The sequence below is a fragment of the Pogoniulus pusillus genome, chromosome 35 (genome assembly GCF_015220805.1).
Source record: "Pogoniulus pusillus isolate bPogPus1 chromosome 35, bPogPus1.pri, whole genome shotgun sequence".
NCBI classification, from domain to species: domain Eukaryota; kingdom Metazoa; phylum Chordata; class Aves; order Piciformes; family Lybiidae; genus Pogoniulus; species Pogoniulus pusillus.
Window position 1 is genome coordinate 1,320,565 of NC_087298.1, and position 27,518 is coordinate 1,348,082.

At 60.7% G+C, this 27,518-nt stretch overlaps 1 protein-coding gene across 4 annotated transcripts in view; it reads right to left on the reverse strand.

Annotated features, from left to right (window-relative positions):
- Window positions 1-406: 406 nt before the first annotated feature.
- The window catches only part of RGS3 (regulator of G protein signaling 3), a 100,113-nt gene continuing 73,001 nt past the window's right edge, over window positions 407-27,518 (reverse strand). For 2 of the 4 annotated variants that reach the window (XM_064170948.1, XM_064170949.1), the window contains 6 exons: window positions 16,516-17,163; window positions 8,199-8,272; window positions 3,331-3,432; window positions 2,502-2,563; window positions 1,702-1,868; window positions 407-1,612 (listed from right to left, as the gene is read on the reverse strand). In XM_064170948.1, coding sequence (XP_064027018.1) covers window positions 1,427-1,612; window positions 1,702-1,868; window positions 2,502-2,563; window positions 3,331-3,432; window positions 8,199-8,272; window positions 16,516-17,163 — 1,239 coding nt within the window. In that variant the 3' untranslated portion in view covers window positions 407-1,426. Of the gene's footprint in view, window positions 1,613-1,701; window positions 1,869-2,501; window positions 2,564-3,330; window positions 3,433-3,546; window positions 5,056-6,454; window positions 6,704-8,198; window positions 8,273-16,515; window positions 17,164-27,518 lie in introns of those variants that run through there. The other 2 variants (XM_064170951.1, XM_064170950.1) reach the window with 2 other exon arrangements.

A 27,518-nucleotide genomic window follows, 5' to 3' on the forward strand; every position in this document is an offset into this window, starting at 1 on the left:
AGAAGCTCCCCTGTGGGCACAGGCTGGGAGAGTTGGGGCTGTGCAGCCTGCAGAGGAGAAGGCTTCAAAGAGACCTCAGAGCAGCTTCCAGTACCTGAAGGGGCTGCAGGAGAGCTGGGGAGGGACTTTGGAGAAGGGCTGAGAGTGGCAGGCTGAGGGCAGCTGGGAGAGAGGAGAGTGAGAGTGGAGAGGAGGAAGAAATTGTTGAGAGTGAGGGTGGGGAGAGACTGGCACAGGTCACCCAGGGAGGCTGTGGATGCCCCCTGCCTGGAGGTGCTGAAGGCCAGGCTGGATGAGTCCTTAAGCAACCTGTGCTGGTGGGAGGTTGGCAGGGGGCTGGAACTGGACGATCTTGAAGGTCCTTTCTAACCCAACCCACTCCGTGCATCTACGAAGAGAAGGCAGCTACGAGGAACGAGGTTCTCCTTTTATTTACCTACGACCATGACCATGTATTGTGTCCAGCCGCAGAGAAGCTGGGTGCTGCCGGCCGGGCACCCGGGGGCAGGCAGCTCCCCCCGCCGGGCTCGGCGCCATCCTCGCTCCTGCACACACGGCCGCGGAGGCTAGAGTGAGGAGGGCACCTGGTGCACGGAGCTGCTTCTCTCCGTCACCAAACCCTCCCTCGTCAGGGCACGATACCTAACAGCCAGGCTGCCCCAGCGCCTGCTGCCAGGGGGCGAAACCTGCTCGCTCAGGAGACGCTGCGGGCAGGAGGGACACGAAGGCGTCGGCTCCGCCGGACCCCGCGGCCGCGGCACGCCGATATTGCACTTGGAACCTGGGGAGGGGGAAGGACGCGAGGACTTCCTAGCACACAGCGAGGCGTCCAGCTACGGGAGGGCAATAAATAAACCGGGGGGGGGGGGGGGGAGCAGGAGGAGGTCACCCCCGGCGCAGGGCTGCGGCTGCTCCCCGCGGGGACTCGCCGCCAGCGAAGGAAGCGCCAGGCCCCTGCGGCGGGGAGCCGGGGGGCGGCACGGGGGGCGCACAGCAGCGGCGTGGGGCCGGGCCGGTTCAGCAGTCTTTGATCCGGGGAAGATGCCATCGGCGGCGCCGCTGTTAGCCCCCGCACAAAAGTCTCGGAGCCGAGCCGGGGCCCCTCGGCGCTCGCAGCTCAGGCGCTTCACAGTAGTCTTGCGGGAGCTTCCCTCCTGGCTACAATCCATGCCGGAGTCACCCCGAAGGCGTCGTACCAGCCATGGTGAGACGGGGCCGTGCGGCAGTACCGGACTGCTTGGCTTCTCGGTCCCCTCGGCCTCCTGCTCGCTGCCTTCAGCTGCCCCACGCCCGTCGGCAGCGGGAATACAGCCTGGGGGCACAGGCGGCAGCGGGCAAGCAAGCTCCCGCCGGCCCCCGGGCAGGCCTCCGCTGCCCACTTGCATGTAAACACACAGCTCCCAGCCTGCCCCGACGGTCCTGGGCTCTACAGCGGGGAGCTGCCTTTCTTCTGGTTAATTATGTCCAAGTACAAGTCGGAGCGCAGGAAGCGGGGGTAGGAGTCCTTCTCCATCAGCCCATAAATCCTCTTCTGCGCCAGGTCGAAGCAGCTGCGGGTGATGCTCTGCAGGTTCTCCTTGGTGTGCTCCCGCGTGTAGGAGTCCAGGTTGACCTGCAGGCAGAGAGAGCAGCGCTGGTGAGCAGCTCCCCGGGCCGGCGCCGTGCCCCGGAGCCGCACACAGCAGGGGAAGGAGCCCTCACCTCCTTGCAGGACTGGATGGCGATGTACTCCGAGAAGATTTTCTTGGCTTTGGAGACCATCTTGGACTGGGATTTGATCTTCTTGAACTCCTCGCAGGCCAGCCAGAACTCCAGGTTCTCCTCGCTGAACTCGGTGCGCAGGAAGGCCCTGAAGGCAGCGAGCCCGTCTGTGGGGACAGAGACACAGCCCTGCTGACAGCTCACCGGCAAGGAACGGCCTCCTGAGACCCTCAGCCCAACGGCCTCGCAAAGGCACAACCGAAACCACTTCCCAGCCCATCCTCTAGACAGCCCTGTGCAAAGCAGGCAGTGATGGCACTGCCAGGCCAAGTACGGCCGTGCAAACCCTCTGCATGCTGAACCCACAGCCCCCAGCCCAGCTGCAGATGTGGAGAGCCAAGAGGGAGGCTGGGACTGGAGCAGGAGCAGCAGGAGGAACCTCTCCTGCCTATGAGGTGTAGGACATGACCACGCTAAGGGTTGCCCCAGCTGTGACAGGCAAGAAGCAGCTCCTGCTTCGCAGACCCCCTACCCAGCTCTGAACCCAGTGCCAAGCACTGCCTTATCCTCCTCAAGCTGCAGCAGAACTGCAGCCCATGCCACAGCCCTCCTCAGCTCCCATCCCAAAGTTACTCCAGGTGCAGGCAAGAGCAGAGGGGTACAGGCAAGGGGCAGCCTCATTTCTCTGTATCTACCCCCAAGCACCAGAAGGGATCAGCTGAGGAAATTCCAGCTTTATCCACACACCTGCCTGGATATGCCCCTGGCAGCAGAGGCAGAAGAGAAGGGCAGACACTTACATTTGTGCAGCAGCAGCTTCTCCAGGGAGTCCCCCCACTTGAGAGCTTCCTCAGGAGTGGGCCTGTTGGAGAAGGACAGGGCGTTGGCAAAGCAGAGCTGTGGAAGCTGCATTCTCACAGCACGACCAAAACATTGCCAGGTGATAAATCCCTGCTGGGAGCCTCGGTCTTGGCTTCCACACCAGCACCAGCACTGCCAGGGCATCCACGGGCAGAGCCAGGCTCTGCTCCAGGAGCATCACAGCAGCTCTGCTGGAAGAAAACTTCTGCCTTTAGACCGGCAGGAAGAAAATCCACCTCGGGTGGCTGTGCCACTCAGGGGGCCTGAGTAAGAGCTGGGAAAGCTCCGGGCAAAGCCCAGGAGGTTGCAGGGCAGCAGGGATTTCAGCCACCCTGCTGAAGCAGCTGGAGAAGCTGCCGGGAGTAAGAGCAGAGAGGGCTGATCTCCAGCTGCTGGAGCACCTCCAGAGCAAAGTGGTTATTCAAACCATCCTCCGGCCAGCTAAAATTCCACGTACAGGCACCGGGAGGAAACAGCCATCAGGGAAATTTCCAGCCCAACACATCACTGTGCCACATTCCATGCACAGACTTCCCACCCACTCCGGGGGGAATTTTCAGCCAACGAATGTTTTCAGTGCTGCTGCGAGGACAGAAACTGTTTGTCCACACCTGCCCCACACAGGGCGACCCCAGCCTCCCCGCAGGTTATCCCAGGGATGGTCCCTGCCTTCGTGGAGGTGATGCTCAGTCCAGCTGCAGCTCATCCCCAGCGCCACCCCCTCCTCCCCCCACCCCCAGCCCCTTGCCCCCCGCCCGCGGCACCTACTTGAGCGATTTCAGCACTTTGTCCAGTTTGCCCGAGGGGTTGGCCCCCGGCGACTCGTTCCGCCTCCGGAAAATCCCCAGCCGGTTCTTCATGTCCTTGGCTCTAGAGGGAAGAGCAAGTTTTAGCAGGCAGGCGCGGGGCTGAAGGGGACACCCCAGCACCCCGGGGACCCGCCAGCAGCCTCGCTCCGCGCTTCGCCCCGCGCCCAGCACCTACTCCTTCATGGTGTGCCGGCGCTGCAGGCTGCCGTTGTGCGGTCTCTGCACGCCCAGCAGCATCTCGGCGTGAAACTCCAGAGGCTGAGGCTTGGAGAGGTCACGGAAGAAGGGCATGGCTGCGGGGACGGCTGCCGGCGCGACCGGCGCGGCCAGAGGCTCGGTGCGGACTGCCGCCAGCGCGGGGCCGCGCTCCGCTCCCTGCGGCCGGCGCGGAAGTGGGAGGGCTCAGCGGCCGGCGGCTATAAGCGCGGCGCGGAGGAGGCAGGGCTGCGCCGGCCCCGCTGCCCTGGCACGGCGGCGCGGCCGTTGCTGGGGCAACTCCGGGAAAGGCGGAACAAGCGCGGCGGAGGGCGCACAGTGGCGGCTTTCAGAGCCGGAGGGGCACGGCCGCGCTCGACGGCGCTATTTATAGAGCGTCCCGGGCCAGGCGGCGGGGCCGGCGCAGGGGCTGAGCGGGGTGCAGAGCAGAGCGGGACCGACAGCCCTTCACCGTGGCCCCACCACGGGCACGGCGCCGGGAGCCCACGCGGGACCCGCTCGCACTTCCCCCGTACCAGCCTGGAATGGGCATGGCTGTGGAGACATCGCTGTAAAGCGGTGGTTGGGACTGGCAGTGCGTGGTACTGAGGGGGACTGGGGTACAGGCACCCCACATTGTCACCCCGCACCGTCACCTTCCGCAGGTCCCCGTCCTGCCGTCCCTGGACGGACAGACTGGCGCACAGCCGGAAAACGGCTCAAGCTTCCCCCTGGAAACTGCCACCAGGACGATGCGGGACAAGGATTTTTGGCAAGTGTCTTGGGAAAATAAGACCCCCCCAGAGCCCAGCCCCAGCCTGGGCGACCCTCCCAGGGGCCAAGGCAGGGGGCAGGAGGTGGCAGAGGTGAGGGCGAGGACGGGCGCGGGCAATGCTGCCCCCTCGTGGCACAGCCGCTGCATGACATCGCCGCACAAAGGGGCGCAGGGGACAGGCAGGGTGATGTGGGATGCTCCCGCACCAAGCCTGCTGGTGTCACCAGGGTGGACAGGGCCTCAGGGTAGCATGGCCAGGCCAGAGCTTGTAGCCCCTTACAGGTCCCACAGCAGAGGGTCTATGCAAGGATGCTCGGAGGAGCCACCTCGGCCTGGCCAAGACACATCCAGGCTGGATGGAGACACAAGGGGCAGAGGAGGGACTGAAGGGCAAGATTGTACCCTACACCAAGTGGCACCGTCTAGACCCACAGCTCCAGAAGGGTACAATACAGCAACATGCTGGGAAAAAAACATCAGCAATATCTCCCAGGGCTCAGCCCTGACAGGTGCTGAGCACCTTGAGCCCGGGAAGGATTTTGGAGACCAGCGACCACCTCCCCAGCCCCTGGTGCCATCGGTGCCATTGGTGCCCTCATGGCATGCATGGATGGTTTTGCTTCCTTTGCATCACTCAGGCCGTGGTGCCAGCAGGACACACATCCCACTGCTGCCAGCAGCTAGGCACCTGCTCAGTGCTAAGGTGGGAACAGCAGATCCCAGCACAGAGCCTGCCACTCCACTGTATGCCATGAGTAACACCGCCAGTGGCACTGGCAGCCAAGGACCAGCCACCATGCAGGACAGCCCATCCCACGCAGCCCCTACTCTACTTGAACAGTGTCTCCACAGCACAGCAGCTTGGTGCCCAGAGAGGCTTTCAAAGCCCTAACAGCTCCTTATGTGTGTTTTCTCAGCACGTGGGGGCTGCTCCCACCCACAGAACTCTTTGCACAATGCCAGCCCTGCTGCCTGCTGGAGGCTCATTGCAGCTCGGGGGCAGATGTGCCAGCAGGTACCACCCAAGGAAGTTCATAGATTCACAGAATTCATTGTATGGTCTGGGTTGGAAGGGACCTTAAAGGTCATCCAGTTACAACCCTCCTGCCATGGGCAGGGACACCTCTCAATAGCACAGGTTGCTCAGGGCCCTGTCCGACCTGGCCTGGAACACCTCTAGGGAAGGGGCATCCACAACCTTCCAGGGCAACCTGTGCCAGTCTCTCCCCACCCTCACTCTCAAGAATGTCTTCCTCACCTCCACTCTCAACCTCCCTTTTCCCAGCTCAAAGCCATTGTCCCTCGTCCTGGCACTGCAAGCCTTTGCAAAAAGTCCCTTCTCAGCTTTCTTGTGGCTCCCCAACTTAAACCCCACTGCATCTCTTGCATGCCCTTGGCAATAAACAGCAAGTGGCACAACACCAGGCTGTAGCTGCTGTGGGCACAGGCAGTCCCCAGCAACTTCACACTGCCCATCTGCAGTAGAAAACGCCGCAGTAAAAATCACTTCGTGTAAAGTTGCTGTCTTCTCTCTGGAACTGTCCCCGTAAAGCCATCTGCCCCCTGGCACATCACACGACCCCGAGGCCGCCTCCAGCATCATCACCCCACGGCCGCTTCCGAACCGTCCCCTGCAGAGCACATCAGCCTTATGCCCTGCCGAGCGCTCCAGCCTCGTCCCCTGCCGAGCGCTCCAGCCTCGTCCCCTGCAGAGCTCTCCAGCCTTATGCCCTGCCGAGCGCTCCAGCTTTGTCCCCTGCAGAGCGCTCTAGCCTCATGCCCTGCAGAGCGCTCCAGCCTCGCCCCCTGCAGAGCGCTCCAGCCTCGTCCCCTGCAGAGCACATCAGCCTCGTCCCCTGCAGAGCTCTCCAGCCTCATCCCCTGCCGAGCGCTCCAGCCTCCTCCCCTGCCGAGCGCTCCAGCCTCATCCCCTGCAGAGCTCTCCAGCCTCGTCCCCTGCAGAGCTCTCCAGCCTCGTCCCCTGCAGAGCGCTCCAGCCTCGTCCCCTGCAGAGCTCTCCAGCCTCCTCCCCTGCCGAGCGCTCCAGCCTCATGCCCTGCAGAGCGCTCCAGCCCGCTGGCTCCAGCCTGCTGGCAGGACGCCGATCTCCTACCTTTCCAGGTACTTTTCAGAGAAGTCCACCATGGCGCGGTACATCGAGGGGTGCCAGCTGCGAGCAGGGCTGGCAGAGCCTGCTGGTCGCAGGCAGGAAGGCGAGTGCCAAAGCCTGGCCACTGGCACCATAAATAGCCCGGCAGCCGGCTGGCAAGTGGGATGCTCAGCCAATAGCCGGGCGGTGCGGTGCCAGGAGGCTCCCAGCGCAGCCGCTGCCTTCTGGAGGTGAAGAGAAAACCCTCTGCAACCTCCCCCCCCCCCAGCAGCCGAATTCCCCCGGCTCAGCGCCGCAGCAGGGACAGGCGGAGGAGGGGACGTCCCTGCAGCAGGGACTCATTTTCATTCCAAGTGCTGGGGAGGGTGGAAATAACAACAAGAGCCAAAAATAGGCAGCTGCGGGCGGGCAGCGCAGACCAACAGTGCCGCTTGCTGGCGGCGGCACACGCGGGGAAGCCGTCGAGCCGCGGGAGTGACCTCCTGATCACTGCCCAAACTGCGGCCACCTGCCCCAAGGAGTTGGGGAAAACCCAGCCCTGGGCACCTCCTCGACCTGCACCCTGCGTGGCAAAACCAGAGGAGGTTTGTCCCGAAACCTCCTGGCGTGTCCTTGCCCCAGCGCCTGCCCTCTCCAGCTGTGCTCACGGGAAGCAAAGGCCACGGCTGCCTTGTCCTTGCCCAGACGCACTTCTTGGCACCCCTGAAGCCTTACCGCAGGACAGGCAGAAGGGCTGCAAGTGTCCCTCGGTGGTGCCTGAACTCAGTGTCCCAAGTATTCTGCCCGTGTACCGGGATGTGCTGCGGGGCTCCAGCCTGTTCCCGGTGGGAAACCTCAACCTCCCCATTCCTCCTCCCAGCATGGGGTGAAGGCGATGGAGGCCCCCAGCTCATGTTTCACTGCTTCGTGTCCTCTCCCTGAACCCAGCACAGCTGGAGTGAAGCTCTGCCGGCCCAGGGAAACCTTTCTCTCCACATCGCCGGCAAGAGAAGGCTGCTTTGGCCCTGCTCTAGTTGCAGATGTCCCTGCTCACTGCAGGGGGGTTGAAGTAGGGGAGCTTTAAGGGTCCCTTCCCATTCAAACCAACCTGGGATTCCTTGATCTGTCAAAGCAAGGCAAACAGGGGCTGCTCCCAGCTGGGCTGTGAGATGTACCCAGCATAACCCCCCCTGAGAGCTCCCCCCATCATGGAGTTATGGAATTACAGAATGGGTTGGGTTGGAAGGACCTTAAAGCTCATCCAGTGCCAACCCCCTGCCATGGGCATGGACATCTCCCACCAGCACAGCTTCCTCAAGGCCTCATCCAGCCTGGTCCTGAACACCTCCAGGGAGGTTGTGGAGTACAGAAGCACCCAAGGTGATCAAAGATCACCTTGGGTGCTTCTGTGCTCCACAACCTCCCTGGGAAACCTGTGCCAGTGTCTCACCACCCTCACTCTCCACAATTTCTTCCTCCTCTCCACTCTCACTCTCCCCTCTTCCAGCTCAAAGCCATTGTCCCTCAGCCTGCCACTCCCAGCCCTTCTCCAAAGTCCCTCCCCAGCTCTCCTGCAGCCCCTTCAGGCACTGGAAGGCTGCTCTGGAGCCTTCTTTTCTCCAGGCTGAAGCAAAACCTTATCTCATGAGTGTCTTATGCCTTCTTCCCAGAAAAGCTTGAGGGAACAAGACAGGGAGATCCAAAGGCTCAGCAGAGCTCAGCTGAGGTGCCTGACCACAGCAACCAGCCACCATGACGTGGTACTTACAGGCTCCTGCTCCGTTTCTTGCGGGAGGTCTCATCCCCTTCGTCACAGCTGCACTCAGGATCAGCTCCACTCAGCTGCAGGGGGACAGAAAAACAGTATCAGCACCACCGTGCCAGTGCATGCCCACAGTGACAGTCCAAGTGTCACCAACCAGCCCTGCCAGCATTCCCTGTGGCTCCCTCACCCACACAGCCCAGAGCCATAGCTCCCCCAGGGCTCCTTCCCCACACCCACGTCTGGCTGTGGCGGTGCAGTGGGACAAGCCTCACTGCAGCAAGGGTTAATGGCTGTGGTGCTCTTAGGTTGGCTCTTGGACTTGATGATCTTGTGCAACCAGAATCATTCTATGGGATCCTGCCTCCTCTCAGCCACCCTGTGCCACTCCCAGTCCATGGTATTCCTGGAGCACCTGAAGAGACACCAAGGCCGGTGGCAGAGGTACCCATCCAGGTGCAAGATGCCAACAGTGCTGCCTCCTATGGGGAGGACACCTGCCTCCCCTTTACTGATGCTCCTATTCCTGCTGCCTTAAGTGGGCACAGGGACTCCTCCCCAGACCACAGAGCACCTTTGCCCAAAGAACCAGGCTGGGCATCCAACAAAAGTCCCCAGGAAGGAAAAAATCAGAGCAGTTCAGCCTTGACTGAATCATACAATGGCAGCTTTGAAGTCCAAGGAGCACTCAGAGGGCTTCACACCCCTGACCACCATCCCAGCATAGCCTGGGCAAACTAAAGGGACCTTGGATGCACTGTGAGCTCTGGACAGCATCTGTGTAGCCTCTGAGTCATGAAGCCTGGGCTCAAGCACGGCAGACTCATGGGCTTCAATAACTCATCCATCAGAGTGATCACATCCATCACAAGTGACAGGATGAGAGGAAATGGGCTCAGGTTGCACCAGGGGACGTTTAAGTTGGACATTAGGACAAATATCCTTCACTGAAAGGGACAGAGAATCATAGAATCACAGAATGGTTTAGGTTGGAAGGAACCTCAAACCTCAGCCAGTGCCAACTCCCTCCCACCAGCACAGCTTGCTCAGGCCTCATCCAGCCTGGTCCTGAGCACCTTCAGGGAGGTTGTGGAGCACAGAAGCACCCAATGTGATCAAAGATCACATTGGGTGCTTCTGTGCTCCACAACCTCCCTGGGAAACCTGTGCCAGTGTCTCAGCACCCTCAACCTGTGCCAGTGTCTCACCACCCTCAACCTGTGCCAGTGTCTCACCACCCTCAACCTGTGCCAGCATCTCACCACCCTCACTGCAAAGATCTTCCTAACTCTAGTTTCAAGCATCAAGCACTGGAACAGGCTGTTCAGGGCAGAGGTGAAGTCACCATCCCTGGAGGTGTTCAAAAGACATTTGGGTGAGGAGGAGAAGCTGAAAGACACGAAGGAAGCCTACATGAAAGCTGGGATATTAGGAAGAAGTTCTTTAGAGTAAGGTTGGGAGGCTGTGGCTGTCCCTGCCCTGGAGGTCTCCAAGGCCAGATGGGATGAGGCTTTGACCAGCCTGGGCTAGTGGGAGGTGTTCCTGCCCCCGGCAGGGGGTTGGCACTGGATGAGCTGCAAGGTTCCTCCCACCCCAGCCCGTTCCCTGATGCTGTGTCCAGGCAGGTGTTAAGTTATGGTTGGACTCGATAATCTGAAGGTCTTTTCCAACCAGGTGCTGCTCTGTGATCACTGAGTGAGCCTGGAAGGTGCTCTCCGCTGGGGCACTGCTGGGGGCTGCCCGGGGGGGGTCTCCAGGATCCCCATCCCGCGGCCGTGCCGTGGGAACCTGCTGCGCAGCCCCCGCTGGAGGCTGCTGCCGCTTCCTTCCATTCTGCGCCCTGCTTTCCGGAGTTTATCTGCCCCGAACAATGCAGCCCTGGCAGGGCTCCCCCCCGGGCAGCCCGGGCCCCGCAGGCAGGCTCCGGAGCTCGCTTCCTGCCATTGTCCCGCCAGGCTCCGCCGCGCTCGGGGACAAAAGGCAGCGGCGGAGCTCGGCCCAGCGGTCCCAGCGCTGCGGCAGCAACCTGCTCTGGAAACGGACACCTCCCAGCAGAGACCACGGGGGAGGGATGGAGCAAGAGGGAACGGCCTCAAGCTGCACCAGGGGTGGACATCAGGAAAAGGTTTTTCACTGGAAGGGTTGTCAGGCACTGGAACAGGCTGCCCGGGGGGTGGGGGTGGAGGCAGTGTCCCTGGAGGTGTTCAGATAAAGGCTGGAGGGGCACTTAGTGTCCAGAGAAGGGCAACGAAGCTGGTGAAAGGCCTGGAGCACAGCCCTGTGAGGAGAGGCTGAGGGAGCTGGGGGGGTGCAGCCTGCAGCAGAGGAGGCTCAGGGCAGAGCTCATTGCTGCCTGCAGCTGCCTGCAGGGAGGCTGTAGCCAGGTGGGGTTGGGCTCTGCTGCCAGGCAGCCAGGGACAGAACAAGGGGACACAGCCTCAAGTTATGCTGGGGGAAGTATAGGCTGGGTGTTAGGAGGACACTGTTGTCAGAGAGAGTGATTGGCATTGGAATGGGCTGCCCAGGGAGGTGGTGGAGATGCTGTCCCTGGAGGTGTTCAAGCAAAGCCTGGCTGGGGCACTTAGTGCCATGGTCTAGATGACTGGATAGGGCTGGATGCTAGGTTGGACTGGATGATCTTGGAGGTCTCTTCCAACTTGGCTGATTCTCTGATTCTATGTGGTGCCTGGGGATAGAGCTTAGTGGTGGACTTGGTGGAGAAGAGTTAGTGGTTGGACACAGTGATCTTAAAGGTCTTTTCCAACTCCATGGATCAGTACAGGGACCTGTTAGAGACCAGCTTCAGGAAGAAAGAGCTGAGAAGAGTGCCCATGAGCCAGCAATGTGCCCTCATGGCCAAGGCCAATGGCATTCTGGGGTGCATCAAGAAGAGTGTAGCCAGCAGGTCAAGGGAGGTGCTCCTCCCTCTCTGCTCTGCCCTGGTGAAGCCTCATCTGGAATATTGTGTCCAGTTCTGAGCTCCCCAGTTCAAGAAGGACAGGAACTTGCTGGAGAGGGTACAGCAAAGGGCTACAACAGTGCTGAGGGCATTGGAACATCTCTGTGCTCAGGAGAGTCTAAGAGAATCAGGGCTGTTTAGTCTGCGAAAGAGCAGCCTGAGCTGGGGTCTCAGCAGTGCTGATCAGTACTTCAGGGGTGGGTGCCAGGAGCATGGGGCCAGGAATTCCTCAGTGGTGCCCAGTGACAGGACAAGGGGCAATGGGCACAAGCTTGAACGCAGGAAGTTCCATGTAAACATGAGGAGGAACTTCTTGACTGTGAGGGTGCTGGGCAGCCCTGGAGTAGGCTACCCAGAGAGGTGGTGGAGTCTCCACCTCTGGAGACATTCGAAACCTGCATGGATGCATTCCTGTGTGACTGCTCTAGGGGAACCTGCCTTGGCAGGGGGGATGGAATCAATGACCTCCAGAGGTCCCTTCCAACCCCTACCATTCTGTGATTTGATGAGGAGGGAAGTGGGGAGGCATGCTGGGTGAGGGCATTAAGAGGGCCAACAGAAGAAGCCCCTCTGAAATGGTCTCTGAGGGATAAAAATGCCCAGCACCCTGGTGGATGCTGTGGACCTGCTGCTGAGGTCACCATGTGCAGGTATGACTGGTGCTTGGCAGCTTAGTGCTGCTACTGGAGGGGGTCCACGGAGGAACTGCACATCAGTTTCCTGCTCCAGACACCTTGGAGGGTGCCACTGAACAAGTCAAACGGCACAGCCCAACAAAAGTCCCTCCACAGTGTAGGCAGGTGGATAGCAGTCACCCAAATTCCTCTGCCCCAGCACCATGCCCAGCTCCATGCCTGCTGCAACCCCCTAGCAGCCTTGGTCCGTCTGCAGAGCTGCCCAGGAGGGCTTGTGTGTAGGGGCTTAAAGCTCTGGACAGACAGAGCTGCTGTAGGGCTTGCAGGGTGAGCACCAGGAGCTCCACTGGCTGGGCTGCCCATGCTCCCAAACACCCCAGTTTCATCTGCTGGATGCTGGAGCACTTTCACCTCTGCTGAAAAACGCCCACCAAAGAGCACAGCTGGAGGCTCTCTGGGGCAGGAGTGGGGCACATTCCCCTCCTCTGCCCTCAGCAGCGAGCACGCAGCTAGCCAGCCCAGCCCTAGCCAACCCAGCCCTAGCCAGCCCAGTAACAGCCAGCCCAGTAACAACCAGTCCAGTCACAGCCAGCCCAGCCCTAGCCAGCCCAGCCCTAGCCAGCCCAGTCACAGCCAGCCCAGTAACAGCCAGTCCAGTCACAGCCAGTCCAGCCCTAGCCAGTCCAGCCCTAGCCAGCCCGGTCCCAGCCAGCCCAGTAACAGCCAGTCCAGTCACAGCCAGTCCAGCCCTAGCCAGCCCAGTCCCAGCCAGCCCAGTCCCAGCCAGCCCAGCCCTAGCCAGCCCAGTCCTAGCCAGCCCAGTCCTAGCCAGCCCAGTCCCAGCCAGCCCAGCCATAGCCAGCCCAGCCATAGTCAGCCCAGTCCCAGCCAGTCCAGCCATAGTCAGCCCAGTCCCAGCCAGTCCAGTCCCAGCCAGCCCGGTCCCAGCCAGCCCAGCCCTAGCCAGCCCGGTCCCAGCCAGCCCGGTCCCAGCCAGCCCAGCCCAGCCCTAGCCAGCCCAGTCCCAACCAGCCCAGCCCAGCCCTAGCCAGCCCAGTCCCAGCCAGCCCAGCCCAGCCCTAGCCAGCCCGGTCCCAGCCCGGCTGGTCCCAGCCAGCCCAGCCCAGCCCTAGCCAGCCCGGTCCCAGCCAGCCCGGTCCCAGCCAGCCCAGCCCCAGCCAGCCCGGTCCCAGCCAGCCCAGTCCCAGCCAGCCCAGCCCTAGCCAGCCCAGCCCTAGCCAGCCCAGTCCCAGCCAGCCCAGTCCCAGCCAGCCCGGTCCCAGCCCAGCCCAGTCCCAGCCAGCCCAGCCATAGCCAGCCCAGTCCCAGCCAGCCCAGCCCTAGCCAGCCCAGTCCCAGCCAGCCCAGCCCTAGCCAGCCCAGCCCTAGCCAGCCCAGTCCCAGCCAGCCCAGCCCTAGCCAGCCCAGCCATAGTCAGCCCAGTCCCAGCCAGCCCAGCCCTAGCCAGCCCCGTCCCAGCCAGCCTAGCCCAGCCCTAGCCAGCCCAGTCCCAGCCAGCCCAGTCCCAGCTAGCCCGGTCTCAGCCAGCCCAGCCCAGCCATAGCCAGCCCAGCCCTAGCCAGCCCAGTCCCAGCCAGCCCAGTCCCAGCCAGCCCAGTCCCAGCCAGCCCAGCCCAGCCATAGCCAGCCCAGTCCCAGCCCAGTCCAGTCCCAGCCAGCCCAGCCATAGCCAGCCCAGTCCCAGCCAGCCCGGTCCCAGCCCAGTCCAGTCCCAGCCCAGTCCAGTCCCAGCCAGCCCAGCCATAGCCAGCCCAGTAACAACCAGTCCAGTCACAGCCAGCCCAGCCCTAGCCAGCCCAGCCCTAGCCAGCCCAGTCCCAGCCAGCCCAGTCCCAGCCAGCCCGGTCCCAGCCAGCCCAGTCCCAGCCAGCCCAGCCCTAGCCAGCCCGGTCCCAGCCAGCCCAGCCCAGCCCTAGCCAGCCCAGTCCCAACCAGCCCGGTCCCAGCCAGCCCAGCCCTAGCCAGCCCCGTCCCAGCCAGCCTAGCCCAGCCCAGCCCAGCCCTAGCCAGCCCAGTCCCAGCCAGCCCAGTCCTAGCCAGCCCAGTCCCAGCCAGCCCAGTCCCAGCCAGCCCAGCCATAGCCAGCCCAGCCCTAGCCAGCCCAGCCCTAGCCAGCCCAGCCATAGCCAGCCCAGTCCCAGCCCGCCCGGTCCCAGCCAGCCCAGTCCCAGCCCAGCCATAGCCAGCCCAGCCCTAGCCAGCCCAGTCCCAGCCAGCCCAGCCCAGCCCTAGCCAGCCCAGCCCTAGCCAGCCCAGTCCCAGCCAGCCCGGTCCCAGCCAGCCCAGTCCCAGCCAGCCCGGTCCCAGCCAGCCCAGTCCCAGCCAGCCCGGTCCCAGCCAGCCCGGTCCCAGCCAGCCCAGCCCTAACCAGCCCGGTCCCAGCCAGCCCGGTCCCAGCCAGCCCGGTCCCAGCCCGCCCGGTCGCAGCCCGGCCGGTGGCAGGCAGCGCTGCGGAGCTGCGCAGCCCCGGGCTGCACGCAGAGCGGCACTGTGAAACCTCTTTCCATGAGCCTCGTCACCGGCAGCTCCAATGGGACACTGACGCAGCACTGCCACCACCTCCCTGCGCTGCCCTGCCGGGCAGAGGGGGTGTCCCTGCCACACAGGAGTCCCTTCTGGCTAGGACCTGGGCAGGGGGCTCAGCCTCCCAGAGGGTTTGGGCTGCCCTTTCACACAGCAGCCTGCCAGATCTGTAAGGGATCTCACCAGCTAGCTGGGCACCCTGAGCCCCGAAAGTGGTCCAGGAACCAGCACCAGAGGTGGCTTTTCCTGTAGCACAAGCCTGGCAGGAAGAGGGATAACTTCACCCCGGATTTAGAACCAAAGAACTGTACGCTTGGAAAAGCTCTCTGAGATCATCCAGTCCAACCAGCAACCCAGCACCACCATGGCCACTGAACTGTGTCCCCAGGTGCCATGCCCACATGGTTCTTGAACTCCTCCAGGGATGGTGACTCCACCACCTCCCTGGGCAGCCTGTTCTGCTGTGCTTGCTGGCATGCAGGGCTTAGTGCCAGCCCCTCCTGTCAAGGACCCATGGAGCAGCACACAGTGTGGTCCTGAGCTCTCTCTGCGAGGTGGTTCTGAGCAGCACGACACAGTCCTGAGCCATGCAATGAAGTCCTGAGCCATGCAACATGACCCTGAGCAATGCAGTGAGCTCCTCAGCCATGCAATAAAGTCCTGAGCCATGCATCATGACCCTGAGCAATGCAGTGAGCTCCTGAGCCATGCAATGAAGTCCTGAGCCATGCAACATGACCCTGAGCAATGCAGTGAGCTCCTGAGCCATGCAATGAAGTCCTGAGCCATGCATCATGACCCTGAGCAATGCAGTGAGCTCCTGAGCCATGCAATGAAGTCCTGAGCCATGCAACATGACCCTGAGCAATGCAGTGAGCTCCTGAGCCATGCAATGAAGTCCTGAGCCATGCATCATGACCCTGAGCCATGCATCAAGGTCCTGAGCCAAACAATCCAGCCCCAAGCACAGCAGTGCCCATAGCCACTGGCAGAGCTCAAGTTGGTATGAGCTTGGTCAGGCAAAGCAGGATGCAGCTCCCTCAGCACCCAGGGAGAGCAGGATGAGCAGCAGCACCCCTCACAGCCAGCTTGTGCCCTGGCACACAGTTTCCTGCAGAAGCACAGCCCAAACTCAGCCTGGGGGGCACAGGGAGCTCAGACTCAGGGCTTGTGAGCAGAGGCCAGCCCTGGCCTAAGCTCCTTCCCTGCTCCTTCCTCTGCTTGTCAGGGTCAGAAATCACTGCTGACCTTGGCCTGTTCCTGAGACAGGCCCCCCAGAAGGTCACATCCCTGCAAGAGGCTGGCTGGGCAGAAAGCCACCCTGCTGCTGGCATCCCCAAGCACCCAGGGACTGGCTGGCCCTGGAGGATCCCTGCAGCCTGGCTTTTTCCTGTCCCCACTGCTGTGGGCAGCTCTTTCTAGTGCAGACACCCAGGGGCACCTCACCTTCCACAGGTCTCAGCAGCTCTCCAGGACATGGGACCTTGCAGGATCTGGCTGCACTGGTGGGAGATGCCCACCCATGGCTCCAGCATACTGGCTCTGGGTGACATCTCCTGGGTGCTAAGCATCTCCCAGAGCTGCGTACCAGCGACAGAGACCTCCCTGGCCCCTCAGACACCAGTTTTGCCATGGCCATAGGGAGAGGGGCCACGTGTGGTGCTGAGGGAGATGGTTTAGCACCAGACTTGACAGAGTTAGACAATCCTAGAGCCACAGAATGCTTTGGGTTGGAGAAGCCCTCTGAGATCATCCAGTCCAACCAGCACCACCGTGGCCACTAAACCATGTCCCCAAGTGCCATGGCCACAGGGTTCTTGAACACCTTCAGGCATGGGGACTGCCTCACCACCCTGGGCAGCCTCCTTCAATCCCTGACCACTCTTGCAGCAAAGAAGTTTTTCCTGATCTCCAAACTAACCCTCCCCTGGCCCAATTTCAGGCCATTTCCTCACCTTCTGTCCACCTGATGCTAGGGAGCAGAGCCCAACCCCCACCTCACTGCAGCCTCCTATCAAGGAGTTGTAGAGACCGATGAGGGCTCCCCTCAGCCTCCTCTTCTCCAGACTCAGTGATCTTAAAGGTCTTTTCCAACTGAACCAAGTGTCTGATTCTGTGCCAGGACACCCCCACCCAGGAGCTGCCCCCTCAGCAGTGCCAGGCAGGAGCTGGCTGCCTCACCTACCTTCCTGTGGCCTGAAAACAGCAGGCTGAGCTGGTGGACCGAGCCACCATTCTTGGTGAGCTCCTTCTTGAGGGTCCTGGGGGAGGGCAGCGCCCAGCGGCCCTGGCTGCCGTGGCCGTCGGAGCAGTGCAGGGTGGTGTCGGAGGTGAAGCAGTGGCTCCTGCTCTCCTGCAGCAGGCTGCCCTCGCTGTGGGTGCGGCGCCGCAGGGAGCTCTGCACGCTCAGGGTGTAGCCGGGCTGGCAGCCTGACGTCTCGATCATGCTGCTGCGCTTCGCCTCGTTCCTCTCCAGGTACTGCTCGTCGCTGTCCTCGTCTTCCTCCTCCTCCTCATCTTCTTCCTCCTCCTCGTCTTCCTCCTCCTCCTCTCCGTCCGTGGTGCTGCCCGCCAAGCCCGACGCGCTCCGGCTGAAAGTGCTGTCGAGCCGCAGCTCAGGGATGACGAAGGCTGGCACAGCGCTGGGCTGCTCCTCTCCCTTCTTGGTGGCCACAGGATGCTTTTCTGCCAGGAGAGGACCCTGGGTGGCTCCTGGAGCGTCCCTGGGCTTAGCCAGAGCCGGTCCCTCCGTGGCCAGAGGAGCATCACCTGCTGCTGCCTTCCCGTCCTCCGAGTGCATCTGCCCAGGCTTCTCAGCGTCCGTCTCCAGCGTCTGCACAGACGAGAGGATGAAGAGGGGTGAAGGCAGAAGCACCCCGAATCTCTCACTGGCTGCCTTTCTGCTCCCAGCGCCCCGGTCACAAGGCTGGCACCGATCTGTACAGCCCTAGCAGCGCTCTGCCGGAGTCGGCCAGCATCATTCCCACGTCCCCAGGGGGTGCAGGTCACTCATCGCTCCCACGGCACCCAGTCCCAGGGCTGCTCTCTGTCTGCTGGTGGCTGTGGGGCAGGAGTGGGATGGAAGCACCCAGCGCTACCCCAGAGCAGGCAGCCCGGGTGCGTTTGGAGGGAAGCAGTGGGGCGGGTGGCAGGTGGCTCAGCCCAGCGGCACAGGGACAGAGCCAGGAGCATCCTTACCCCAACAGCTCCACCCTCCCCCTGTCAGCGCTGGGGCGGCTCAGCCCTGCAGAGACCTTCCCGAGATGAGCAGGGCAGCAGAGCGAACCAGCAGCTCTCGCCCAGCAGCTCCAGCCCCCTCTGCTCCAGGTTGTTAAATGCAGAAGGACAGTGCCAGGCTCTGCTCATCGACTGCTGCCCAGGTTCTGCCCTGCCACAGCCACCAGCGTGGCCACCCCACAGATGGGGCTGTGCAAATCCACAGCCACTCCTAGTTTTAAGCTGTCTTTTGCCAGCTTTCCTCTGCAGATGGAGAAAGACCTAAGGGAGCTCTGCCCTGTGGAAGGGAAAAGCCAGGAGCAGCCCAAGGGAAACCCCCATCAGAGCTGAGTCCTCTCTCCTGTATGAATTTTCCCTTTGCAGAGGGAACTTTCCCTTTGTGAATTTCCCTTTTGCTCTTCTAAGCCAAAAGGGCAGGGGAGAAGAATCTAAGTGGAGAAAAATCCCCCCTTTGGGAAGCAGTTCCCACCTAGGCAGACCCTGCAGGGCTGGGGCAGGCAGCATTGCACAGGACCAGCCCCAGGTCACCCCCAAAAAAAGTCTCTGTACTCCTAAGATCCTACAGCTCCCTGAGCCCAACACAACCAGAGAGCTGGAGTCAGCACAGACACCACCCCTGCATACACTGGGCTGGCTTCAGCCTCCATAAGTGCAGCAGTCCCAGGAATCAGCCTCACATCCCATTGGGAAGAGACATCCGTGGAGCAGACAGAGGATGTATGCCCACGGTGGTCTTGTCTCTGGAGAGCAGACCCCTGCCAGCCACCCCCTGGGCCAGGCAATGGGCTGCTGAGCACCTCCTCACCCTGCAGAGCTGGCACACAGGGGCTGTAACCCAGCACTGGGCACCCTCAGGGAGGTGGATGCAGGTATTGGGCTGCAAAAGCTGCTGTCAGCACAGGGAGTGCCCGGGGGGTAAGCCCATGTTGGCACAGAGGAGGTGGCACAGAGACCCCAGAGCAGCAGCAGGCACCCATCTGAGCTAAGTGTACAGCACAAGTCTCTGAGGAGCAGCTGAGGAGCTGGGGCTGGGCAGGCTGGACAAAAGGAGGCTCAGGGGAGACTTTCTGGCTCTCTACAGCTCCCTGAAAGGAGGCTGGAGGCAGCTGGGGGTTGGTCTCCCCTCCCAAGTAACAAGGGACAGGACAAGCTCCAGGGCAACCTGCTGTGGCAGGGCGCTTGGACCAGGTACCTCCAGAGGTCCCTTCCAATCCCTACCATTCTGTGACTTCAGCAAGGCCTCTGGACTTCAGCAAGGCCTTTGACACTGTCCCCCACAGCACACTGCTGGCTAAGCTGTCAGCCCATGGCTTGGATGGCAACACTGTGCTGGGTTAGGAACTGGCTGGAGGGCCGGACCCAGAGAGTGGTGGTGAATGGTGCCACATCCAGCTGGCAGCTGTCACCAGTGGTGTCCCTCAGGGATCTGTGCTGGGCCCCATCCTCTTTAACAGCTTCATAGATGATCTGGATGAGGGCATGGAGTCAGTCATCAGCAAGTGTGCAGATGACACCAAGCTGGGGGCAGATGTGGCTGGGTTGGAGGGTAGAAGGGCTCTGCAGCAGGACCTTGACCGCCTGCACAGATGGGCAGAGTCCAAGGGGATGGAGTTCAATAGCTCCAAGTGCAGGGTGCTGCACTTTGGCCACAACAACCCCATGCAGAGATACAGGCTGGGGTCAGAGTGGCTGAGAGCAGCCAGACAGAGAGGGATCTGGGGGTGCTGATTGATACCTGCCTGAACATGAGCCAGCAGTGTGCCCAGGTGGCCAAGAGAGCCAGTGGCATCCTGGCCTGCATCAGGAATGGTGTGGCCAGCAGGAGCAGGGAGGTCATTCTGCCCCTGTACTCTGCACTGCTTAGACCACACCTTGAGTCCTGTGTTCAGTTCTGAGCCCCCCAGTTTAGGAGGGACATTGAGATGCTTGAGCCTGTCCAGAGAAGGGCAACGAGGCTGGGGAGAGGCCTTGAGCACAGCCCTACGAGGAGAGGCTGAGGGAGCTGGGATTGGTTAGCCTGGAGAAGAGGAGGCTCAGGGCTGACCTTATTGCTGTCTGCAACTACCTGAGGGGAGGTTGTGGCCAGGAGGAGGTTGCTCTCTTCTCTCAGGTGGCCAGCACCAGAAGGAGAGGACACAGCCTCAGGCTGTGCCAGGGGAGATTTAGGCTGGAGGTGAGGAGAAAGTTCTTCCCTGAGAGAGTCATTGGACACTGGAATGGGCTGCCCGGGGAGGTGGTGGAGTCGCCGTCCCTGGAGCTGTTCAAGGCAGGACTGGACGTGGCACTTGGTGCCATGGTCTGGCCTTGAGCTCTGTGCTAAAGGGTTGGACTTGATGATCTGTGAGGTCTCTTCCAACCTTGGTGATACTGTGATACTGTGATACTGTGAAGAGGAAACAGCCTCAGGTTGCTCCAGGGATAGTTTATGTGGGACAGGAGGAAAAATATCTTCCCCAAAAGGGTTGTCAAGGCCTGGCCCAGGCTGCCCAGGGCAGTGGTGGAGTCCCCATCCCTGGAGGGGTTGCAAAGCTGTGTAGCTGTGGTGCTGAGGGATGTGGATTAGTGGTGACCTGGCAGTGCTGGGGTAAGGGTTGGACCTGATGACCTGAAAGGTCTCCTCCCCTCTAAAGCACTCCATGACTCCATGGCTCTAACATGTGGCAGATCTCCAAAAGGCTGCCAGAGTCCAGTGGCACAGCAGAGCTCACAGAGCCCACAGAGAAGCTGACCCACAGCCACCTCTGCCTTGTCTTTTCTTCTTACACCAAAGGCTCCCCTTTGCCCCATCAGCATGGAGAGGTCCTACTCTGTGCCCTTGCAGGCAGAGGCAGTGACCAGGCATCATCAGAGCTGCCCCAGGGGGTCTGGAGACTAAAGTCACAGAACCACAAACTGGCAGGGGTTGGAAGGGACCTCTGGAGATCATCCAGTGCAACCCCCCTGCACAGCAGGTCACACAGGAACACATCCAGGAGGGCCTTCTAAGTGTCCAGAGAAGGAGACCACCACCTCTGTGGGCAGCCTGCTCCAGGGCTCTGCCACCCACACAATAAAGAAGCTCTTCCTCATGTACAGATGGAACTTCTGTGTTCAATCTGTTCAAGTCCATGCCCACTGCCTTTTGTCCTGCCAATGGGGACCTCTGAGCAGAGTCTGGCCACATCCTCCTGCCACCCACCCTTAGATAGTTGTAAGCACTGAGAAGATTCCTTCTCAGCCTCCCCTTGCCCAGGCTAAGCAGCCTCAGCCTCTCACAAGAGCTGTTCCAGTGCCCTCAGCACCTCAGTGCCCTGTGCTGGACTCTCTCCAGTGGTCCTTTGTCCTTCTGGAGCTGGGGAGCCAAATTTCTGCATGGGGCCCAGAAGAAAGCTGGGGAGGGACTTTTTAGGGTGTCAGGTAGTGATAGGACTGGGGGGAATGGAACAAAGCTGGAAATGAGGAGATTTGGATTGGATGTTATCACCATGAGGGTGGTGAGAGCCTGGCACAGGTTGCCCAGGGAGGTGGTGGAAGCCTCATCCCTGGGTGTTTTAAGGCCAGGCTGGATGAGGCTCTGGGCAGCCTGATCTAGTGTGAGGTGTCCCTGTCCATGGCAGGGGGGTTGGAACTGGATGGTCCTTGGGGCTCCTTCCAACCCTGAGAGTTCTGTGACTCTGTGTGAGGCCTCACCAGGGCAGAGGAGAGGTGGGAGCAGAACCTCCCCTGACCTGCTGGCCACGCTCCTCTTAACGTACCCCAGGGAGCCATTGGTCTCCTTGGCCTTGAGGGCACACTGCTGCCTCGTGAGCATCCTGTTGTCCACCAGGGCTGCCAGGACCTTCTCCTCAGGACTGCAGTCCAACAGCTCAGCAGACCCTCATGACAATTCAGAGACCATCATGTCCTCAGCCTGCCACCACCTCTGCCCCATGCCCTGCACCCAGGCACACAGGGGACATTCATTCACTCATTTTGCCCCATCCTGAGGCTGGTTCACTGCCTCCTGGCATCTTCTTGTCCAAGGGCATTTCCAGACCCTCTGTGCCAGGCCTGCTGCTGGCACCAGTGTGTGCTGTAATGCTGCTGCTGCTGTCTGACTGCTATCACAGTCACTGCCATCATTAGTGCATGCAACAATTAGAGGCCAAGCCCAGGCAGCCCCGAGCTCGCTGCCTGCAAAGCTGCCCCCACCCCAGCAGCTCCCTGTCTGTGCACTCCTCCTGCTTCATGCTGCTGGTTGCCCACATCAGATAAGGCCCTGGAGAGGAAATGAACAGGCTCCCTCCAAATGAGAGCCAGTTGGGGATTCAATTAAATCCCTCAGCTAATTCGATCACAGACTCTGCAGCTCCTCAGCAGCACGGAGGGGATGAGCAGGAGCCTCAGCACCAAGTGAGCTGCCCAGCTCGGGCTGAAAGCATCACCAGGGCTGTGAAACTGCCCTCACAGTTAGGGCTGCAGCTGAGCTCTGCTGAACATCACAGAAACGTGCACTGGGTTGGGCTGGAAGGGAGCTTAAAGATCATCCAGCTCCAACCCCCTGCCATGGGCAGGGACACCTCCTACAAGCACAGCTTGCTCAAGGCTTCATCCAGCCTGGTCCTGAACACCTTCAGGGAGGTTGTGGAGCACAGAAGCACCCAATGTGATCAAAGATCACATTGGGTGCTTCTGTGCTCCACAACCTCCCTCAGCCTGTGCCAGTGTCTCACCACACTCACTCTCAACAATCTCTTCCTCCTCTCCACTCTCACTCTCCCCTCTCCCAGCTCAAAGCCATTGTCCCTCAGCCTGCCACTCCCAGCCCTTCTCCAGAGTCCCTCCCCAGCTCTCCTGCAGCCCCTTCAGGCACTGGAAGGCTGCTCTGAGGTCTCTCTGGAGTCTTCTTTTCACCTGATGGTCAGGGAGAGACAGAAAGGGAGGTAGCAGTGATGCCATCACAGCCAGCCAGCAAACCTGATCATGGCTGGAGGCATCAGGGACTTCCATCAGCAGGAAGCCAAAGGTCACCTTGATGTGGAAAGGTGATCTGGGGCAGCAAGGACAGAGCTGTGATCAGGCCTCCTCATCATCACTGCAGCCAAGGGGCTGCTGGAAGAGGCAGCAGGCAAAGCAGTGCTGATACTAAAAGGTGCTGCCCTGCCATCCTGAGGCCTCATCCAGAGCATCCCATGGTGGTGCTGCAGCATGAGTCCCTCTCTCTTGGCCAGCTCAGAAGCTAGCAGCCAACACCTGGATCTCCATCCTCAACATCCTGATCTCACTCTTCTCAACACCAGGGGCTCCTTGCCCAGCACTGGGGTGTCCCTCTCCTCCATGTGCAGGTGTCCCTGTTCTCAGCACCTGCATCTTCCCATCCTCAACATCTGACTTTCCCTCTCCTGAGCTGGGAAGGCCTCAGGGCTTTACTGCATCCTGCCTGGAGAACCTCACACACCACTGCCTCAGCCTCTGTCTCAGACTGAGTGGCCAAGCACCAGGTCCTGTTGAGGGGAAGAGAAAGCACCAAGAGCTGCCTCTGAGCCCCAGCAAGGCTGTGGGGGTGATTTAGGGATGGGGAATGATAGGTCTGAAAACACAGCAAGAGCAGTAGAGTCTCTAACAGTGAACAAGCCTCAACACACCCCAGAAAAGCCAAACATTGCCCTGTCTGCTCCAGCATCCTCAATTTCTGCACCTGTAGCCCCTTCCTGGACTCCTTCTGCTGTTGGGCATCACTCAATGATTCAAAGGTTTTCATGACAGCAAGAAGGGGAAGAGGCTCTGCAAAGCCTCTGCAGGCTGCAATTAGCTCAGCTTCCTTCTAGCTGCTGCTGCTCTGATTTCCCAGCAGAGCACATCTCAAGAAGCAGATGTGGGCTTGGCAGCACAGCCTCAACTCTCCAGCCTCTCTTCCAGCACAGCCTGCCCTATCTGCTGGCCCCCAGCCAGCACTCCCAGCTGGGACAACACCAGCCACAGAGACAGCTCAGCTGGGAGCTGAAGCCTGCACTGGGCTTCCCCTGGTGCTGCCAGGAGTGCTGTGAGCTGTGGTACCCCCTGAAAGCCCCAGCCCTGGGAGGTCAGGGAGTTGGTTGAGGCTCTCAGCTTCTGACATACTCATAGATTCACAGACTGGGTTGGAAGGGACTTTCAAGATCATCCAGTGCCAACCTCCTGCCATGGGCAGGGACACCTCTCACTAGAGCAGGTCACTCAAGGCCTCATCCAGCCTGGTCCTGAACACCTCCAGGGAGGTTGTGGAGCACAACCTCCCTGGGAAACCTGTGCCAGTGTCTCCCCACCCTCAACCTGTGCCAGTGTCTCCCCACCCTCACTCTCAACAATCTCTTCCTCCTCTCCACTCTCTCTCTCCCCTCTCCCAGCTCAAAGCCATTGTCCCTCAGCCTGCCACTCCCAGCCCTTGCCCAAAGTCCCTCCCCAGCTCTCCTGCAGCCCCTTCAGGCACTGGAAGCTGCTCTAAGGTCTCCCTGCAGCCTTCTCTTCTGCAGGCTGCACAGCCCCAACTCTCCCAGCCTGTGCTCACAGGGGAGCTTCTCCAGCCCTCTGATCACCTTTGTGACCTCTTCTGAACCCTCTCCAACAGTTCCATGTCCTTCTTGTGCTGGGGTCCCAGAACTGGAGGCAGTGCTGCAGGTGGGGTCCTGGAGCTGCCTTGGCTCAAGTAACAGCTGGACAGAAGAAAACTGAATTCAGCCTTTGCTGGCTCCTGGTGTGGGTGTTTGTGGTTTTTGGCTGGCATCTTTCTCTTGTGGTGGTGCTGAGAAGGAGGAGAAGGCTGAGCTTGGGACCACACAGGTCCTCAGCCAACATCAAGGGCTGGGAAAAGCAGGAAAGTCCCTGCAGGCAGCAGAGTGATGGACATGAAGGTGAGTGGGACAGTGAAGGACACAGCTCTGACTCTGCTCCCACCCCAGCAGGAGTCAAGGAACCCCCCAGGACTCTGCTGAACTGCTTATGAGCCATGCCCAGACCTCAGCCTCCACCTGCCCATGGAGGAACCTCCCTGGCTCCTGCTGCTCTTAAATCTGCTTCTGCTCAGAGGTGCCTGCTCCTGCAAGTATTGAACTCTGGGGGAATGAGACCAAGTCCCTCTGCAGGGGGATTCTAGGGAGGACAAAGGCAGCTTTGCTACTGGCAGTGCTCCCTGCGTGGAGCTGACATCTCTGCTCAGGACAGATGGGACCTGGGGAGAACAGCACCTACAGAGCATCACAGAAATGTTCAGGTTGGAAAAGACCTCTAAGATGATTGGGACCAGCCATAAGTCACAAAGGGAAACATCAAAGCTTCCAAAGCAGCTTTTGGCAGAGAGTGGAAGAAAAAAGTCACAGTTTCAGCTCACAGCATGGGACAAACTGTCCAGAACCATCAGATCACAAACTCCTCACTGGCCCTGGGACATGTTGCCAGAACCACTGGTGATGAGCACCTCAAGACCTGAAAAGTCACCACTAAGAACCAAGTGAGGGCTGCAGGATACAGCATCTAATACACAGCACGGGGCTGAGAGGAGGACCATGGAGCCAGAAACACACAGCAGAGCTACAAAACCCTGAGCAGATCTTCATGGGAGTCACTTTGAAAGTGCTCTGGAGGAGCATCCCCCCCAGCAGCTCTGCTCCTTGTCCTCCTTGAGCTGTGGTGGCCCTGCAAGGCTGACTGGAGCTCAGAGCTCATTGCACAGCAACATTTCCTACCCATTCCTGCTTCATTACTGAATTGCTGAATAATTGATACAGAGCAATTAGTGCCACAGCCACAGCGAGTGCAGATGTCCAGACCCAGGCAGCAGGGGCCAGGGGTGGAGGAATAAATGCTCTGAGGAGACACTTGTGGGGGGCTGAACACTCATACCACCCAAAAACCCCTGGGCTTGGAATGTCTCAGAGCCTGCCAGGAGCAGCCCTGCTCTGAGGGAGGAAATGATCCCGTGGCAGCAGCCTGTGCTAATCCCATTACCCCATTACTGTCAGCCCCAATTGATAGTGAACGGGGCCTGGCCAGGGCACTGCCCAGCACTGCTGCTGCTGCTGTGCCCACACCATGGTGCCTCTGCCAGAGCCCCTCTGCCCCCTGCAAAACAGCACTGAACAGGAGCCATAGGAAGGTAGGGGGGGGACCTCCAGAGATCAGCCAGTCCAAGCCCCCTGCCAGAGCACCTTCACCCAGGGCAGGGCACACAGGAACACAGCCAGGCAGGGTTGGAAGCTCTCCTAGGGAAGGAGACTCCACAACCTCTCTGGGCAGCCTGTGCCAGGGCTCCAGCACTCTCACACCAAACAAGACACTCCTCGTGTTGAGGTGGAACCTCCTGGGTTCCAGTTTGTATTCCTTGTCCTTTGTCCCACCACAGGACACCACTGACAGGAGCCTGGAGCCTTCATCCTGACCCCAGCCCTCAAACAGTCATAGAGAGCGACCAGATCCCACTCAGCCTTCTCCTCTCCAGACCAAACAGCCCCAGGGCTCTCAGCCTCTCCTCACATTCCAGTTCCTTCATCATCCTCATAACCTCCATTGGACACTCTCCAGTACATGCCTGTCCCTCTTGAACTGGGGAGCCCAGACCTGGACACAGCACTCCAGATGTGGTCTCGCCAGAGCACAACCCTCCGAGCACATGGGAGGGAGCCAGGTCTGTGGGCAGAGCTGGCACCCTGGCTTTTGGTGCAACCCCCTGGGACAAAACCTCCCCATGCCTTGTCCCCAGCCCAAGCAGCCACAGCTAACACAGACTGGCCACTCCCATGGCTCTGAGCTGCCAGCCCTGCACTGCCACTGCCCCTGCCCTGGCAGTCCCATCTCCAGACCCCAGCCTAGACCCTGCCCAGTGCCCTCCATCCCCACTGAGGCTCTAGGCATGCCCACAGCTCTGACTGCAGCTGGTCAGTCCCCAGTGCCAGCAAACAGAGAGCATCCAAAGGGTCCCACAGCAGAAAGCCCCTGCTGCTGGCATGCTGCAGTGCCACTCCCAGAGCGAGGGCTGCAGATGGCACAGCTGGGCACAGCCCAGATTTGCAAGGGAGCCTGGAAAGGTCCCCGTCGCTGCAAGCAGACCTTCACTCCCCCCAGATGCTCTTTATCCACCCTCCTAGCCCAGCCTGCTGGCGAATGAAGCCGGGCAGGAGCCACAGGTTCCCCAGGAGAGAGCAGGGAGCAGCCTGGCACAGAGATGCAGGGGACCAGCCCCAGACCGCAGCTGATGCCTTTGATCCAGCAGGACCTCAGCCCCCCCCAGCGTCCCTGTGCTGCGTCCCTTGACCTGGGACCCTGCGCAGCGCAGGGTCCGGCCCCTAGCTTGCAAAGTCTGAAAGCAAAACCTACCAAAGGCGGGGTCCCAGGTGCACCCCGGCCGCAGGGGCTGAGCCAGCAGCATCTCCTCCGGCAGCCCCGGCCCCGACCTGTGCCCGCAGCTGCGGCGCAGAGAGCAGAGCGCAGCGCCTGGCTCTGCCCCCGCCGCTATTAATGTCCTGTCAGGAGGCAGCCGAAGCCACCCAGCCTCTCCCAGGCACTGCTCCCTCAAGCCCCCCGTGCTATTTACGGCTCCGCCAGCAGCCCCTGGAGGTGCTGTTAGCTGCCGAGAGAAGTGGATGCTCGATGTGATGTGAGGAACAGCTACGGAGAGCCCAGCAGGGGAACTGCCTCCAGTTCTGGGGGCCTCAGCACAAGAAGGACATGGAAATGTTGGAGGGGATCTGCAGGAGGTCACGAAGGTGATCAGAGGGCTGGAGAAGCTCTGCTGTGGGCACAGGCTGGGAGAGTTGGGGCTGTGCAGCCTGCAGAAGAGAAGGCGGCAGGGAGACCTCAGAGCAGCTTCCAGTGCCTGAAGGGGCTGCAGGAGAGCTGGGGAGGGACTTTGGAGAAGGGCTGGGAGTGGCTGAGGGACAATGGCTTTGAGCTGGGAGAGGGGAGAGTGAGAGTGGGGAGGAGGAAGAAACTGTTGAGAGTGAGGGTGGGGAGAGACTGGCA